This window comes from Ictalurus punctatus, chromosome 16 (genome assembly GCF_001660625.3).
Source record: "Ictalurus punctatus breed USDA103 chromosome 16, Coco_2.0, whole genome shotgun sequence".
NCBI lineage: Eukaryota > Metazoa > Chordata > Actinopteri > Siluriformes > Ictaluridae > Ictalurus > Ictalurus punctatus.
Genome location: NC_030431.2, coordinates 2,372,533 through 2,390,000, shown reverse-complemented (window position 1 = coordinate 2,390,000; position 17,468 = coordinate 2,372,533). Strand labels below are relative to the sequence as shown.

General features: G+C 45.5%; 1 protein-coding gene across 10 annotated transcripts in view; it reads left to right on the top strand.

Moving 5' to 3' along the window:
- Positions 1-13,769: 13,769 nt before the first annotated feature.
- msi2a (musashi RNA-binding protein 2a) overlaps positions 13,770-17,468 on the top strand; it is a 217,616-nt gene continuing 213,917 nt past the window's right edge. The window contains exons 1-4 of one of the 10 annotated variants that reach the window (XM_017489011.3): positions 13,770-14,126; positions 14,568-14,608; positions 14,859-14,940; positions 17,144-17,228. In XM_017489011.3, the coding sequence (XP_017344500.1) occupies positions 14,065-14,126; positions 14,568-14,608; positions 14,859-14,940; positions 17,144-17,228 (270 nt within the window). In that variant the 5' untranslated portion in view covers positions 13,770-14,064. The remainder of the gene's footprint in view (positions 14,127-14,567; positions 14,609-14,858; positions 14,941-17,143; positions 17,229-17,468) is intronic. The other 9 variants (XM_017489020.3, XM_017489014.3, XM_017489010.3 and 6 more) reach the window with 9 other exon arrangements.

The window sequence follows — 17,468 nt, the reverse complement described above, 5'->3', positions numbered from 1 at the left end:
GAGGTTTGTTTGTTTGTTCTTGTTTCCATAGTGACCGCTTGGACGCTCGATACGGCGAGGGTTTGCTGTAAGGAGCGTGTCGGAGATCCGTCTTCCACCGCCGGAAAGTCTCCGGGGCCGGAGCGTTTACGCTTCGACGCAAGCGATCGCGAACATTTCAAAGCATTATGAATGAATAACTACGAGGCGGTGCTCTTAATTAGACGTGGCTGATGTTAATGCTGTGGTTTATGAGGAATAAAACACTTCGTGACGCGCAGTTTTTCCAAAATAAATACATTTTGAGGTGGTAACTGGTGACTCCACGTCAACGCAACACTATGTTGTTGATTATTTTCCTATAAGAGCGTGCCCCCCCCCTAGTGTTATATTCCTCTCACGCAGTTTTTTTTCCCATCAATTGAAAAGCCATGCCACGTTTTATTCCTTTATATTTGCATTTAACGTTATTAGACCGAGCGAAACGATATAAAACTATTCTCAGAGCTGCTACTGAATTCATTTCTAGCATAATATAATTAGAACGTGAACCGATTCTCAGTACGAGCGTGTTACGTTCAGCGTTTATTTATTTATTAAGTTATTTCCTAATTTTATTGTACTGAAAAAGCCTGAAGTGTGTTCATGTGTACAGCAGGGGGCGCTGTTTACTCATTTCTGAATAAGGCAGACGCTTTTGCAATCTTAATGTCAAGTTTATTTATAAGACCTTTTAAAAAAAAAAATAAAAAAAATACAGGGCTGTGTTCCAATACCGTTTTTAACATCATGATCGCCCCTTGCCATTTCTCAGCCGAGGGGGTCGGCGTCTCCATCTCGGTGCCGCTGTGCTCCTGTATAAGTTCTGGTGGAGGACTTTAGATGGACGTTTGAAGAATGCGCATGACCCTGTCTGTAAAACTAAACGAGGTTTAAGTTCTAAATATCAGCCCTTTCATCTCATACAGTCGTTACCACGCTAACTGTATATACCTCCCATGTGATATCCTAAAGGATTCTTCGGTTTGGAAATCCTGTCATATATTGTCGTTATGTCCCGTCTCGGGTCTTCTATATCGTCTCTGCTTGTACACTCCTGTCCCGAATGCCGCATGTGATCTAGTCATGGGACGAAGCCGACGAGGATGTCATGAAAATGCTATCGGAAGTCCAAAAAAGATTTCAGTAAGTCCAGGTATATGGGGAAAAAGTCCAGAAAAGAATAGAATGAAATTACAGGCGTTTGAGGGGAAAAACGTCACCCGGGAAAAGACTGGAAACAATGCAGCGAATTAGAAATGCACAGTAGAGGCCTAAAGGTTTGCACCCCCTACGGTTTTCTGAATGATGGTAAGGGAAATGTTCAACCGTACATGAGACGCGATTACCAGAGAAGAGGTTTTGCCCATCTATGAGGAGGCTGGGTTACAGACGGGGTTAAATATTATCCTACAGCGAGAGTGTATGAATTTCCTTCGACCCCTAATGATGACATCACTGATTTAATCTTAAGAACGGTACTCTAGTCTACCATGTTCTGTTATATTTACCCATTTCTGTTTTTTTTCTTAATTCCTGAGCGTTCCACTCTTTCCGGATGTTTCATCGCGTATTAACAGGACTTCCTGGGTTTAATCAAATCGCAGTTAGATTATAGGTAGCAGCATTTCTACTTTCTGTTAGGGTCACGACTATGATGACTAAATATCTCGAACAACCGTCTCTACCAGCGTCGGTGTGTGATCAAGCACGGAACTGTGAAACCAAACACACTGGACGTCTCGTCGCTGGGAATTAAATCGGTTTGTGTTGTCCCGGGGGTGTACAAACTTTCGTACACTGCTCTGTAGTACATCTCGGAGTTGATGTAAGCTTTTTCGAACATCATTCATCATAACAGGAATTTCTGATCGCGTGTGTGTGTGTGTGTGTGTGTGTGTGTGTGTGTGTGTGTGTGTGTGTGAGATGTTTTCCCCTCCACTGCTGACTGCAGGTTTGAGATTCCTGAATTGCTCAGCTCACTGGAACATTCTTTCATACGTAACAGTCTGAAATAGGAGGAACAGATGGGCTCCGCTTACTCTATTTTTAGACGCTGATGCAACACACTCACACCGCTGATGGATGGCTGTAAGAGTGTGTGTGTGTGTGTGTGTGTGTGTGTGTGTGTGTGTGTGTGTTCGTTCCTGTCCTGATCACAGCTTTTATTATTTTTTCCCCAAAGCCTACTAACTGTTTTTCAGTTTCTCCGGTACCCGTAATAAATTCACAGCGTATTAACCACGCAGCAATCACAGCGTCGCATCGTAGACCGGAGTCAGTGACGTTTCTAGCACAGCGCCGCTGAATTGGTGTTGATTAGTCTTCTAGACGAGCAGCTCTGACGCTAGTAATGTGAGCGCTGCGAATCGCAGGCTCTTATTTAAACACTCGTTCTACTACGTCAATTCGATTTTATTTGTATAGCGGTAATCTAATCACTGACCTTATTCTGAATAAGACAATAATCTGATTACGGTGTTTACACGGGTCGCGTTTAGAATACTCCTTTCATGTTCCCGTTTTTACGTGTTGTAGGACGTAGACCGGTTAACGTCACGCGTCATCACGTCACCGCGCGACGCCGTCCGACGTCCCTCCGGAATTTCACGTAGTGACATACGGTCGGTCTTCGTGATGGGACCGTATACAGTTTTGGGTGTTTCATTTTACGAAAGCTTCAGGTGCGGTTAATTATTCGTCGTGCCGTACGTGCAAACGGACGACTGCTCGAGGCCGTGGGCTGCGTCCCGAACCGCGTGCTTACCGTCTATATGGTAGCTGAGATACATGTATCGCGCCTACTTAATTGAGACGTGTGGAGTATTCCTGTTTTAGTCGCATTGTCGATACGTACACGCCTTAATCACGATATTAACGTCGTGTGGGAGTTTGCACCGCATTCTGCGACAGGACACGTACACACGCGGCGGCGCTCGACCGTCCGACGGCAAACGAGAGCACGGCTGCGTCCCAAACCGCATACTTACCTACTATATAGTAGGCGAGATGCATGTATTTCAGCTACTATATAGTAGGTAAGTACGCGGTTTGGGACGCAGCCCACGGCTTCAGGCGGTCGTCTGTTTACACGTACAGCGCGACGAATAATTAACCGCACTCGAAACGTTCGTAAAATTAAAAATAAAAAAAAAAACCCAAAACTGTATACGGTTCCATAACGAAGACCAACTGTACGTCGATACGTGAAATTCCGGAGGGACGGCGTGGCGCGGGGACGTAACGACGTGTGATCGGTCTACTTTAGTGCCCGCTTCCCTTTAGTGCCATCAGACTTTTAAATAGCTCTCATCGGGTGATATTTCAATAGCTTTTGCTACCTCCGCTAGTGTTTTATTAGTTTTATTGCCTGTACAGACCGTCGGCGGTACAGCAGTATTGCTCGTTCAGACTCTCTCCCTTTCCCTCAAGTGCACTAGCTGCGTTTGTGCATTAGGTGCCACTCAAGGTAAAGCTTAGAAAGCGGCACCTGCGCCGCATCGCCTGTCTTCCACGTCCCCCTACGGAAGGTTCTCCGTGTTTTTAAACACACTTCACCCGAAGAATAATCACACCGAGCTGTATATTAGCCTGCAGGCGTGGCTCCTTTATGAAGAATGTTATTGCGTAACTAATTATTACGTATACGTTTTAGGGTGAGAATGACGACGTGAAACGCCGTCCCCAACGAACACGGTTTAAAACATGCGCGGTAGTATATATGCAAAGCGGTCCTGATAAAGCAGCCGTGTCTGCTTGCCGCTGGCTTTGATGACTTTAATTAATGGCATGCAGCATGAAAAACAATTCGGGACTCAGGACGATGAAGAGCCTCGGCAAAGAGCGCCGCTGATTAATGAAGTCCCACTCAGCGCCATTATCTGTAAGAAAAGCACTGTCACTACCGGAATAACGGCGGAGGAACTCTCACCGGACCCTTCACGCTAAGCTACTTAGGCCAACGTAATGCACATTTACATTTATATTTGGCAGATGCTTTTATCGTGGAGGCACGGTCGAGCAGCGTATATAGAGTTTGCTGCCTCGCAGCTCCACGGTCCGCGCTTCTCCTCGTGTCCGCGTAGGTTTTCCGCCAGTCAAACACGCCGCTAGGTGAATTGCCTGTAGGTGTGAAAGTGTGTGCGTGCGCGCGCTCCCATCGACAACTCCTTGCATTCCCGCGTCTCACCCGGTGTTCTCGTGATTTTTGCCTCGACACCCTGACGAGCAGATGGATGAGATGTTTTCGTCAAAAGCGAATTTCTAAGTGTGTCAGAATCCTATCTGAGGGTTTAGGGTCTTGCTTTTGCGTCCAAAACGAGCTCTCTGGATGACGAGCTTTTGAATCGAGTTGATGCGAGTGCGTCAGGGCAAGGGAAACACTAAAACGTGGAGGACGGGGCGTTCTCGAGGGCCAGCGTTGGGTACCTGTGGCTTAGAACCTTTTTGTATCCCCATTTTCTCCCATTATATGGTTACCAGCCAATTCCCACCCACCCACCAGCTAGCTTTCTCCTACCAGTTAGGGACGGCGAAGGTTAACACATGCTTCCTCGTCTTTTCCGACCGCTCTTGACGCGCTGAGGAAAGCTCTAGAAACCCTCTTCCTTCTTCTCTTACGTTTTCAGGTCATTTTGTGTGGGTTCCCCCCCCCCCCCCCCCCCCCCCCCCCCCCCCCCCAGAGTCCTCCAGGTTTCCACCTACCTCCCTAACCCATGCCAGCCTTCTCTAGGTGTGAAAGAGTGTATGTGTCATGCCTGGGGACTGGTGTCGCATCCAGGGTGTCTTCCCAGAGTTCCCGGGATGGGCTTCGGGTCCACCGCGACCCTGACCGAAAACAAAGCCGCATGTTTAGGAAGGAAGAACACTGAACGAACCCTTTTCTTCACACGAGTGTTTTCTGGATTTCGAGAGGACAAACCTCGCCAAAAATATGACCTGGCCCCGTTCCATGCGCTATTTTATTTCAAACGGTTGCCATTTTTACACATGGCAACGACCCCGCGCTCCCGAGAGACGCCGCTGTTTTTGCCAGCGACGCTTCCTTTCCGGCGCTGCTGGACCGCGAACGAGATTTAAATAGAGCCGGGCTGCATGGTCGGGTTTGTGGTTTTGCTGCAAGTCCTTTCATAGATTATATCTGTCCTTTCACCCTGCGTAACAGCAAGCCTGCGAGGAAGCGTCGTCGTTCGTCATCATTAAGTCAGATTTTACGGCCGGTCTGAGACCACGCTCGGTCTTTTGTAATGCTGCGAATCTGTTTATGCGGTTCGTTTCGAGAGGAAGTATTCCAAACCTGGAGAGTCGTAGGAACTCTTTCGAGGAACTCTTTCATGTACTTTACTCTGTATCAGGGTTCTCAGGTTTTTTTTTTGTTTTGGGTTTTTTTTTTTTTACAGCCAGGGAGCCTAAAAAAATTCCACAGACGCCCTTCGTACACAACCTAACTTTTTTTCAAATATTAGGCTTATTATTTAAATATGTACAATAATTAGAAGCATATCGGCTTTTTGTTCTGGCCTTACCCCCCCGGCTACGCTTCGACAACCCTACTCTGAGAGACGTTTACATCTACGGCATTCGGCAGACGCCCTTATCCAGAGCAACTTACACAAGTCTTTATCAGTAAATACATCCTGATACTAGCTCATACTATTTAACGTGCTAATTTCAGTACCTCAGGAAGGCGTGGGTCTTTAGACGTTATCTGAAGACTGCCAGTGATGAGCTGTTTGGACGTCTCATGGGTATAGGTAGAGGTATTCTGTTACTTTTGCCTAGTATAGGGCTTTATCCCTGCGCGGTTCTGGTGCCTGGTGGTGATGTTTACTTAATACATTTCATTATTTGACACCTTACTGGCGGTTGTAGTTGCGTTTGATAGTACGACCCTCCCAGGCATTTGCCCTGTTGTCAAGAGATAACAAGTTTGAATCCAGACCACGCCACAGCCATCTGTCTGGTAGTCTGACAGTCCAAGAGATTATAAGTGGCCTCGCTCTCTGGATGAGAAAGATGGCGTTCCTCTCTCGCCTTTCAATCAGAACAGCGCCGGTCAGAGGCATCCGTTCGTGCTAAACGCTGTTCCTACATGTAGCTGTAGGAAAAAAAATCGCTTCGATTTGGAGACATCACAAGGCAGCCGTGAGCCTCCGGAAGACCCCTTCGCGGTCGACTCCTAAGGGCCTGTCTAAATTGGTGCCGATTATAGCGCACCAATTATCGAGTCCCCGAGGGTGCACGGGTAAATATAAGCAAGCGTTTAGGATCCAGCGCTGTCGTGATCCTGCGCGCACGTGTTTGCGCAGATACCAGAACTACTCTCGTCTCGTCCGTTGAAAACGAGTCACTTCTTATCGGAAAAGGTCGCGAGTTCGAATCCCTTGAGCACGGCCCTCGACTCTCCGTTGTATAAATGAGATAGAAAGGTGAGTCGGTCTGGAGGAGGACGTCTGGCAGACGCAAGACCACCCCGACAAGTGTGACTGCATCCCCGAATCACGCTCTCATAGGCTGAACCGGTGTTCCTCCATCCTTCATATAAACTGCTGTTGATTAGATGTAACGGTGTTTTTAATAAACTTGAGCTACGCTCGTTATCCTCATCAGGGTTGCGGTGGATCTGGAGACTAATCCCGGGAAAATATGGAAACGCCGCGCGCGCACACTTTAACACCGGTTTAGAGTCGTCAATAGACCTTACACCTGTTTTTGGGAAAGGAGAACCCGGAGGAAACCCACAGGGCCAACTCCACACAGATAGATAGTTTCTTGCCCTCTCTATCTCTCTATATATGTGTATGCTATTATACATGTATATGGAGAGAGAATAAAACTTTACTGCCACATGACAGCCGTGCTATTATGATGTTTCATGCCTACACACTTCTCTGCCCACTCAACACACACACACACACACACATGCTTCTTGACATTGAGTTATTCATTGTGCTTTGACATCCGCATATTACCGCTTTTCTCTGTCTCGAGCTACTTTGACATCAGAGTGCTGCGTGAGAGGCCAATTTGAGTCTCGCTGAAGCTGGCAGAGCGTGCGAGCATCCGGGGCGCCTCACCATATCAGCTTGACCCTTTAATGGAGGCACCGGGCACATCTTCCACACGAGGGCTGTAATAGAAAATACATTAAAGCGTCATCCCGACAGTTTTGTCGTTTGTGTCGTTCCTATTGCGCTGCACGTTGTTTTTCCGTTTCAATGTTATGGGGGTGTTGGAAGGAAAGGAAAAAAAAAAAAGAGAGAGAGAGACGTTTACAGGAGGAATCCGCTCCTCGGTTCAGGTTTGCGCACGCCTCACTTATTGATCTGTTCGGCGCGTCTAACAGATGTAGGGTATTAAAAATTAAACCCTCCTTTAAATACTTTATCCGTTCATTAATCAAACACAGATGCCGCTGCGACTGCGAGGCACATTTCGGAAATGTGCGCCTGCCACGCAATAATAGAGCGTCTCCTCTTTGTATTTAACAAGAAGGGGATTCTGTCTTGCCGTCAGTCGTGATAAACCGTCCTGCCATGCTGTTTATACTCACCAGCTGCCATATTTACTATGAATCTTAGAAAAGAATCCTATTTTCTGTACTGGCTGTGAGTCACGCATTGAAATACGGCTCCCGGTGTTACAGAATCCGGTCTAAAGGCACTTTATAAAAAGAATCATCGTGAAGTAGGCCGTGCGAACGGGCCGTGCGTTCGCGCTACCGTCCTTATTAGGATTGTTCGATGAGGTCGTCGTTGATAACTGATTAACGTTACGCTGCACCTACTAACCTCGGTAAACAAAAGGAACATGTTTTGGCCCTTCTAGGTCAAATATGGTCAGCTATTCCCACCCTTGTGTGGGCATTTGGTTGCATGGCTGTGTTTCGCTCTTAAATGTGTACCAGGGTCGATTTTTATTTATTTATTTATTTATTTATTTATTTATTTATTTAAAGCATAGAGTTAGCAAAAACGCGAAATAGTTGACTAGCATACGTGGTGATGGCATGAGGACATTCTGGCAATGAACGTAAACTGTACGTTAGTGCAAATGGATAAAAAGTACTACGTGTTGTTTGGTAATGAATTAAAACTGCAGTCGTTGGGAAATTGCGGCGGTGTAAGAGGAATAAAAACACATCGACGTGGCTGCATCACACCATGCTGAAGTTCCTGTAACAGCAAAAAAGAAGAAGTGTTCTTATTTATTGACCGCTTTTAGACGTCTCATATAAGCGTGTTTGGGTTCATGTTTATTTCTCCGTTCAGGGAAAGGTGCCCGCTTTTATCAGGACCTCCTGTAGGCCTGCACATTCATGTAATTATCCAGTCAGCCAATCACGTGGCGGGAACGCGTCGCGCAGAGCGGTGCGGATACAGGTCAAAGGTTTCAGTTGACGCTCACACGAGAACGTACGTCTGTACGATTTTGACCGTCCGTCCATACATATATACCGCTTTATCCTTTATAGGGTCACGGGGAAACCCGGAGCCTATCCCAGGGAGCAAGGCGGGGTACACCCTGGACAGGGTGCCGATCCGTCGCAGGAGAGGTTACTCAGAGTGGTGCAAAACAAACAGAAAAAAACCAGTCAGCAGGAGTTCCGTGGGTGGAAACGCCTTGCAGATGAGAGGAGTCGGAGGAGGATACCCAGACTGGTTTGAGCTGAGAAGAAACTCGAATAAAGCACTCTGTAGAACCGCGGTGAGTAGAAAAACATCTCCCAATGCACATGTCGAATCTTGAGGTGGATGGGATTCAACAGCAGGAAACCACATCGATTCGAGGATACATAATAAATCAATCAATCAATCAATCAATCAAACGGAAACGGGCCCGGCACCGGTCTCCGAATGGCGTGCGTAATCTGTTTTGATGGCCGAGCCCGAGCTGATTGCATTAATATTCAGTGAAGAGCGAGCCGACGTGTTATCGCCTTACTCCTGGAAGAGGTCTCGGCCGTGACCGCGAGGCTGTTGTGTAAAGGCCAAGCTGCATTCCAAACGGCCATAAACACCGAGCGCTACAGACACCGATACTCCGTAAACATCTCGTTCCAGTTTTTATTTCTTTCCAATCCATCGAACGGAGGAGCTGTCACAAGCACGATGATCCACGCGCTGTAATCTTCGTCTGATTTGCGGCGCGAACGCCGGCAGCCTCGGAGCCATAATCGCCCTTTGTAATTGCGCTTTTCTGGGGGGAAACAAAACCCAACCAGTTTACAGAAATTCAACTCAGCCACGTGGAATTACTGGGCGTCGATGCGTCCTTAAACAACGCCTAAACACAACGTTTGTATTTATTTATTTATTTATTTATTTATTTAGGGAAATGTGGAATATTTGGTCGTTAAGATGACATCCCGACGCTCCTAGCCTCCCGGTGCCGGCTCTGCAGATTAGCATCGAGCGTGGCAGATGGGGTCAATGAATGCAGGTAGTGACATTTTGGACCAGGCAGAAGTGTTTGCAGGATCTTAAGCTTCAGTCATGGAGGAATTGAGCGAGCGTTAGCGAAGTGTCATGGCCGCGGGAACTGAAGTTGTTTAGTAAGGCATCGAAAGGCATGCGGTCGGTCGCAGATGAAACGCTCTGCGCGGCTTCGAGGGATAATCCGATATTTTACGTCCGTACACGGTGGTGTCCCGTCGTAAGATAAGATCGGGTCACGTAAGATGGGAAGAAACAGGATTTGTTACAGCAGTGTTTACCTTTTCCGAATTAAAAAAAACAAAACATGCTAAGTTCTTTCAATATGTATATATGCGTATATATGCGCATAATAGGTTTGATTTTGCCATTTCTGGGAAAAAAAAAAAAAACCCCGTTCACTGAAGCGTTTCATTTTCTTTTAAAGTTCTTTTAAACCGTAGAGGCCTTGGCGTACATCACAAAGGTGATGCAGAGATCACAGGTTAAGTCTCCGCAAACGTGAATTATAATAAGGGCGACACGTCAGTATATTGATAATTAATTAACATATTCGACATTCAATATTCTAATCAGTGCTAATTAACATATCTAGAGAAATCGAACGATTTCTGTGCTATGTACTAGTTTAAAAAAAAAAAAGAAAAAGAAAAAACGCACGTGAAATTACAGGTGAACGTGTGAAATAGAATATATCAGATTAAACGTATATATATTTTAAGGCGCAACCTAGAAATGGGACAAATCTGAGGACGTAGCTGTGCAATGGAGGGTTAAGGGTGTCGCTCAAGAGCCCAACAGTGTCTCTGTGGCCGTCTTGGGATTTGTACCCGCACCCCGCTGGTGAATAGCGCGGAATCCGAGCGAGCGAAGCGCTGATAAAACTCTGTTTACTTCGAGGAGTCTTTCTCCGTCTCGCTGCTCCGGTCCCTCAGTAGTGCACACTTGAGTGTAAAACACGGCTCTGGACCTCTTGACGGACGTGCTAATGAGCTGCTGAGGTGCGTCAGGTGTGTTGGGAGCACACCTAGGAGGTATATTTTCAACGCTCGCGTCTCTCTCTCTCTCTCTCTCTCTCTCTGTCTCGTCGTCCTCCTCACGCTCGTCTCCCCGGCTGTAGCGAGGAAATAAACAGCGATCGCTGTAGCATGACTTAAAAATCCGCCGAGCATCCCGCTTTAATTGAGCTCTCACTCGCAAGCCGACGTGATGGAAAACCAGGCGTGCGTCGCCCACAGCTGCTGAACGGGTCTATCCGCAGGCGGCGGCCAGTAAAATCCGCTTTTCCTCCGACTCTGAAATCTTAAAGAGATCCGTGCTGCACGTATGTTCGTATGCAGCCACGGAAAGCCGTTACCGAGACGAACAAATAAATAAATAAACCTCCGGATCAGATTAAACGACTACACTCGGCAGCCCTAAAATACGTACGACATAAAACACAATGTAGTGATGTCACATATTACCACCTCAACGTTGATTACTTTCCTGAAACCGCAGAATCCAGAGTGTTTTACTCCTCTTGAATCTTTTTTTTAATTTTTTTTTTAATCCCGTTATAGTTACACTGGTATAGGTGATATTGTAACACGTCCTCAAAACAACTTATTTCCTGTTTTCGCTTACGCTATAGCAGCTATAAACAGTCGCTCCGTCATGAGACGCTTTTTCTTTCTTTCTTTTTCTTCTTCTTCTCTTTTGAAATGAATTAAAGCTCCTTCAGACCGCTTCCATACATGTCACATAGGCATCTCCTTCCAGAAAATGTCACCGTCTTGGTTAAATAACAAAACCCTTTTTCATTTGTACGAGTCTCCGATCGATGCGGATCGAAGTCCCTGTGAACGAGCCGTTACTATAGAGACGATAGCGTATTAGGACGAGGACGTTATATAAACCCGTGATTCGCAGCAGGAAGCCTCGCCACCTCACAGGGTTCAGTCCTGAGCTCAGGTTACAGCGTCCGCGCATGTTCTCTTCACGTCTGTAAGTGCCAAAACACATGCACAGTGCCCTGCGATAGACAGGGATCCCATCCTGGGTGTGTTCCCGTGATGGACTACGGATCCCCCGTGACGCCGACCAGGATAAAGCGTTTACGGTACCGATTTTAATCATATTTAATCAGAAGTCGGTCGGTCCGCAACACTTCCAGTCTTTTTGAGTTTGTTCATGAGTTTGGCGCGTGACGACGTGCTCGCCGCGTTTCCTGTCGGAGTCCATCGCAACCTTGCGAACCAGCCGTGAGAAGGATTTCAGTACGCCCTTCTACGGGGGGTTCCCCCCACGGGGTGTCTGAAAGAATCAGGAAATACATATACATAAGCGACAATACATATGCTTGAGTTTATATTTATTAAATACATCATATGCTCATGATGTTCACCTTTACACCGACTTTTCAGACAGTCTGTGTTACTCCATACATCTGAGCACTTCCAAAAAACCAAACAAGGACAGATTTGATCAGTAGTGGTGTTATTATTTCACGAATTGTTTTGAGTTTCTTCATTCCCATGGCGATTTGAATTAGTGGACTGAATATGACGTTTTGAAGTTTGTCATGTGCATAGAGAGTGCTTTAAGTGTCCATGTACAATGGCGCTCCGATACAGACACAGTGCAGAAATGATACATGAGCTCTTACGTAGTACAGTAAAGCAGCGGTAACCGCAGACAGCGAACACAGAGCACAAACCGTGCACGATACTGATGTGCTTTAAGCAGGTAAAAGTGATCATGAACTATAAACACTGTATGCGGATATGACGCATGCAGTACACGGAGCTTCAGAGTCCGGTATCGGTCTATCTATCAGTCAGAGTCCAGTGTAAATGTACATGATACAGTGCAGTGCGCGGGAGAGAGAGTGGGTTGCGCCTGTGCTGGGGGTATTACAACATTGAACATGTTCTGCAAACGGAATCTGATCACAAGCATTCTATCACTGCTGGGGAAAAAAAAACAATAGGAACGCTCATATCATTTGTAGTGGTTTTTATTGGGAATTGTGTTGGTTTTAACGGGAACTCTCATATAATTTTGTAATGGTTTTATTGGGAATTGTATTGGTGTTAACGGGAACGCTCATATAATTTTGTAATGGTTTTATTGGGAATTGTGTTGGTTTTAACGGGTACTCTCATATAATTTTGTAATGGTTTTATTGGGAATTGTGTTGGTTTTAACGGGAACGCTCGTATCATTTCGTAATGGTTTTAATGGGAACTCATATAATTTTGTGATGGTTTTATTGGGAATTGTAATGGTTTTAACGGGAACGCTCATATCATTTTGTAATGGTTTTAATGGGAACTCATAATTTTGTGATGGTTTTATTGGGAATTGTAATGGTTTTAACGGGAACGCTCATATCATTTCGTAATGGTTTTAATGGGAACTCATAATTTTGTGATGGTTTTATTGGGAATTGTAATGGTTTTAACGGGAACGCTCATAGCATTTCGTTATGGTTTTAATGGGAACTCTCATATAATTTTGTAATGGTTTTATTGGGAATTGTATTGGTTTTAACGGGAACGCTCATATAATTTTGTAGTGGTTTTATTGGGAATTGTATTGGTTTTAACGGGAACTCCCTTATAATTTTGTAATGGTTTTATTGGGCATTGTATTGGTTTTACGGGAACTCTCATATAATTTCGTAATGGTTTTAACGGGAACGCTCATATAATTTTGTAATGGTTTTATTGGGAATTGTATTGGTTTTAACGGGAACTCCCATATAATTTTGTAATGGTTTTTATTGGGCATTGTATTGGTTTTACGGGAACTCTCATATAATTTTGTAATGGTTTTAAAGGGAACTCTCATATAAACTTGTAATGGTTTTTATTGGGAATTGTATCAGTTTTAACAGGAACTCTCATATAATTTCGTAATGGTTTTATTGGGAATAGTATTGGTTTTACCTGGAACTCTAATGGTCCTACTGGTAATGTGTTACCTTCTGTTAGACGCATGTTGTGTAGCGTCTAGTGGATACCACTAAGAAACAATAAAGGTAATGGTTGTTAACAGTTGATGGTTTGTAATGGTATTTGCAGTGGAAACCATTACTGTGATACTGAACAACTATTGTTGTTGTGTTTTTTATTTTATTTTTATTTTTTTTTTTATTTTAATAAAACGAATAAAGAAAGTAAAACTTTTGCTTTGACTGTGTTTTTGTTTTGTTGTTGTTGTTTTTTTTGTTGACCGACAGGGGGCGTGGTTTCCGGATTCGTCGTCCTCTTCATCAGAAGGAGGAGAGTTGTCGGTCTGACGTCAAGCGCACTGGCCACGCCCCCTCTTTCTGGCCGTTAGAGGGCGGGGCTGGGAGCAGGAGGCTGAGCCTGATCCCCACGTGTGACGATTTTGCCTTCCCGCTTCGGTAATATTCCTCCTGCGCTTCTGTTTTGCGCCTCGTCCCACTCTCTCTCTCTCTCTCTCTCTCTCTCTCTCTCTCTCTCTCTCCCACCCTCCCCGTTCTGTATGTGTGTGTATGAGAGAGAGTCAGTGTGTGCGTGTGTGTGTGTGAGTGTGTGAGAGAGAGTGTGTGCGTTTCGTAGTTTTACTGCCCTGTAGTTTTTTTTTTGTGAGACAGCGCGCTATGGATGGAGACGGGAGCCAAGCCACGTCCGGAAGCCCGAGCGACACGCAGCATGACCCGGGGTAAGATCACCGCTCACAGCGGCGCCTGGGACTTCTGTCCTTTTTCTTTCTTGGGCTGTTTTGTGTGTGCGCGTGTGTGTGTGTGTGTGTGTGTGTGTGTGTGTGTGTGTGTGTGTGTGTGTACACATTTTCTTTTTGTCGGAGTGAAATGAAAGCGAAGAGACAGTGGCTCCGACAGCGTCCCCGTTAGTCCTTCCGGATACACACACACACACACACACACACACACACACACACGGCGGCTTTGTTTGATTACTTGCTTGCTTTAATATTTCTGGATATTTTGTGTCACCACAATGCAACTTGTATCTCTGTTGTTTAAGAATGATTAATAAGTACTCGTTAACCGCTCAGAAACATGGCCGATCTCGCACCTGGAACTCACTTCTCTCTCTCTCTCTCTCTTTCACTCTCTCTCTCTCTCTTTTCTTCTTCTTGCAGCAAAATGTTTATCGGTGGCCTGAGCTGGCAGACCTCACCAGGTAAAGCATGACCTTTTTATCTTTTACCTTTTTATCTGTAGAAAGCCTGGGGTTCGGATATATGACAGGAAATTATAAATGGGGAGAGAGGGAGATTTTTCTGTTTATCCCGGAGTCCTCTATTCGACCCCTGCGCGCGCACGGCACGGCACAGAGGGGCGCTTTTTTACGCGCAGCGCTAGAATGACTGACCCGCTTATCCTCCTTCTCCTCTCTCCTCCTCTCTCCTCCTCTCTCTGATCGCCCGCAGACAGCCTTAGAGAATATTTCAGCAAATTCGGAGAGATCAGAGAATGCATGGTGATGCGAGACCCCACAACCAAACGCTCAAGGTAAACATTATTTTTATTATTATTATTATTATTATTATTATTACTACTACTACTGGAGATAAAGGTGCTTCTACTTTTGCACGAGCCAGCCCTGACCCCATGCTGGAGGTATTATTTAAGTCTCATGTTGCTCCATGTTGCTCTGGAGAGAAGCTGCTGCTACTTTAATGCAGTCTGACATTGACTTGCAACCTTGCATTGTAGAGGGGTTGTGTGTGTGTGTGTGTGTGTGTGTGTGTGTGTGTGCGTGCGCGCGCTGCCCTCCTTTCTGCACATGCAACATGCCACAGCTGAGCCCCCAAAACAGTATATTTACACCGTCCTGCAAGGGTTGCCAGGTTTGTGGTGGTGTGTTTTTTTTTTTTTTTGTTGTTGTGCAGAATAAAAGGTGCACCATGCACCAAAAACTCCAACTTTTTCCAGGTGAGATTTAAAACATGCACACCTGGTGTGACTTAAAGAAAAAAAGGATGCTCTGATACCTTATATATGTGCTGTAGAAATCTTATATATATACGCGCAAGGTTATTTCCCAAGACGACACAGCTTAAAGACGAGCTGAAATTGAAAACCGTGGCTTGATCACGATGTGTATGTGCACGACCGGTCAGTACATAAATTGATTTATTTATTTTTTCCTCCGTTATCGTCCGTCGGAACGCTGTGAGCCAATGTCGAGTAAAACGAGATAGCTGTACATCTCATTCGACGTTTCACTTTATGTAAAGAGATAAAATGAAAATTGATTTTTTAAAATTATTATTATTTCGGTTCACGTTGCGTTCGAAAGCTACTGTGAAGTCTGTGATGTGAGAGAATGATTCTCCGATTCTTTCCAGCGCTTCTTTACAGAGCCGAAGCATCTCTTGAAATCATTTTCCGTCGTCTTTATTTTGCGTTCGTTATATCTGGCGTCTGGCACGTTTATTTTGGCACGGTGAGTGTTCGTCTCGGCACTAACGCACCCGGGCATGAAGAGACGAGCCGGATCAGGTCCGTCCGAGCAGGTGAACGCTGTGCCAGATTAAGTGGGAATTATCATAAATCTGGCAACCCTGGAGTCCTGCCTCGTGTTTCACTGGCAGTCGGAGAGCCGGCCGTGCAAAAGCTGCTGCTCTAATGCAGTCTGACAGTGACTTTGGGACTGTATAGCAACTGTAGTGTGTGTGTGTGTGTGTGTGTGTGTGTGTGTGTGTGTGTGTGTGTGTGTGTGGTGTCCTCCTTTCCGCACACGCAGCACACACCCAGCAGAGCTTCCTCAGAGCTGAGCATTGATAGCTGCTATATTTAAAGCATCCTGACCTGCTCTGTGCTGCACTGACAGTCACATCAAGGGGAGGGAAAAAGCGGCCGTGCAAAAGCTGTTGTCTAATGCGAGCTGACGTGTGTGTGTGTGTGTGTGCGTGCGTGCGTGCGTGCTAGGGTTGTTATGTTGTCACAGTTTCACGGTTAGTCACGGTGTCTCATCGTATGATTACCTCACCGCTGATTTATTTATTTATTTATTTATTCCTTCCCCCAAATTCTGATTCTAATGCATTTTTGTCCGTCACGTCTCCAAAAAGTTCATACTCGGATTTCTCGGCGCGGCCGGGGGGGGGGGCTCCGAAAAACGCTTCGGCTGTCGTTTAATCCGCTGCTGTCGTAAATCATACGCGACTGCGCGCGTCACGAAGCGATCTGGCTCCATCTAAGCAGCACCGCACGCTCTTACGCTCGTCCGATTTGTGACCGTTTTTAAATTTGTATTCTTTTTTTTATTTTAGCCGTTCTCTTTCAGCGTGTAACAACAACGGGATAAACACTGACAGTGCAAGAGTCCCTTTATTGATAAGTCACACACACACACACGCACATCTGTCTGAATAATTAACGGGTTTGATGTGTCGTCTTAACGTTTTGTTTAATTTTCACCACTGGGTTTTTAAGCTGTCCATTAATGCTGTGAAACTGTGATATATGTGTGTGTGTATATATATATAATATCTGAGACTGTTACCTTACTGTGTAAATTTAAAACCGTAACACCCCCGCTGTTCTTTCCTCACATGTAAACCCCGCCAGGGAATATTCCTTAAGGCAAATATATTGCTCCTGCTCACCATGATAAATGATGAAATGATGCAGTGATGAAATGTCTGTCTCTTCTTCTCCCCCTCCTCACGGTCTCGTTATGTGCTGTGTGTCTGTTTTTGTCCCACAGAGGCTTCGGGTTCGTTACGTTCGCTGACGCGGCCAGCGTAGATAAAGTCCTAGCTCAGCCGCACCACGAATTAGACTCAAAGACGGTAGGTTGGCGCTGTTTGTTTGTTTGTTTTTTATTTATTTATTTATTTATTTTCTGAAACATTTTTCACTTGTGCGTTGTTTGCTCTCTTCCTCATGTGCATGTACACACACACACACACATCTTATGTCGTATCCTCTGTGGATATCTCGCATGCGTGCACTTCGCCGTTGCCCGGACGCGTGATCATCAAATAAACCGAATGTGTTAATGACGAATACTTTTGTGTTTAATCGCTGTC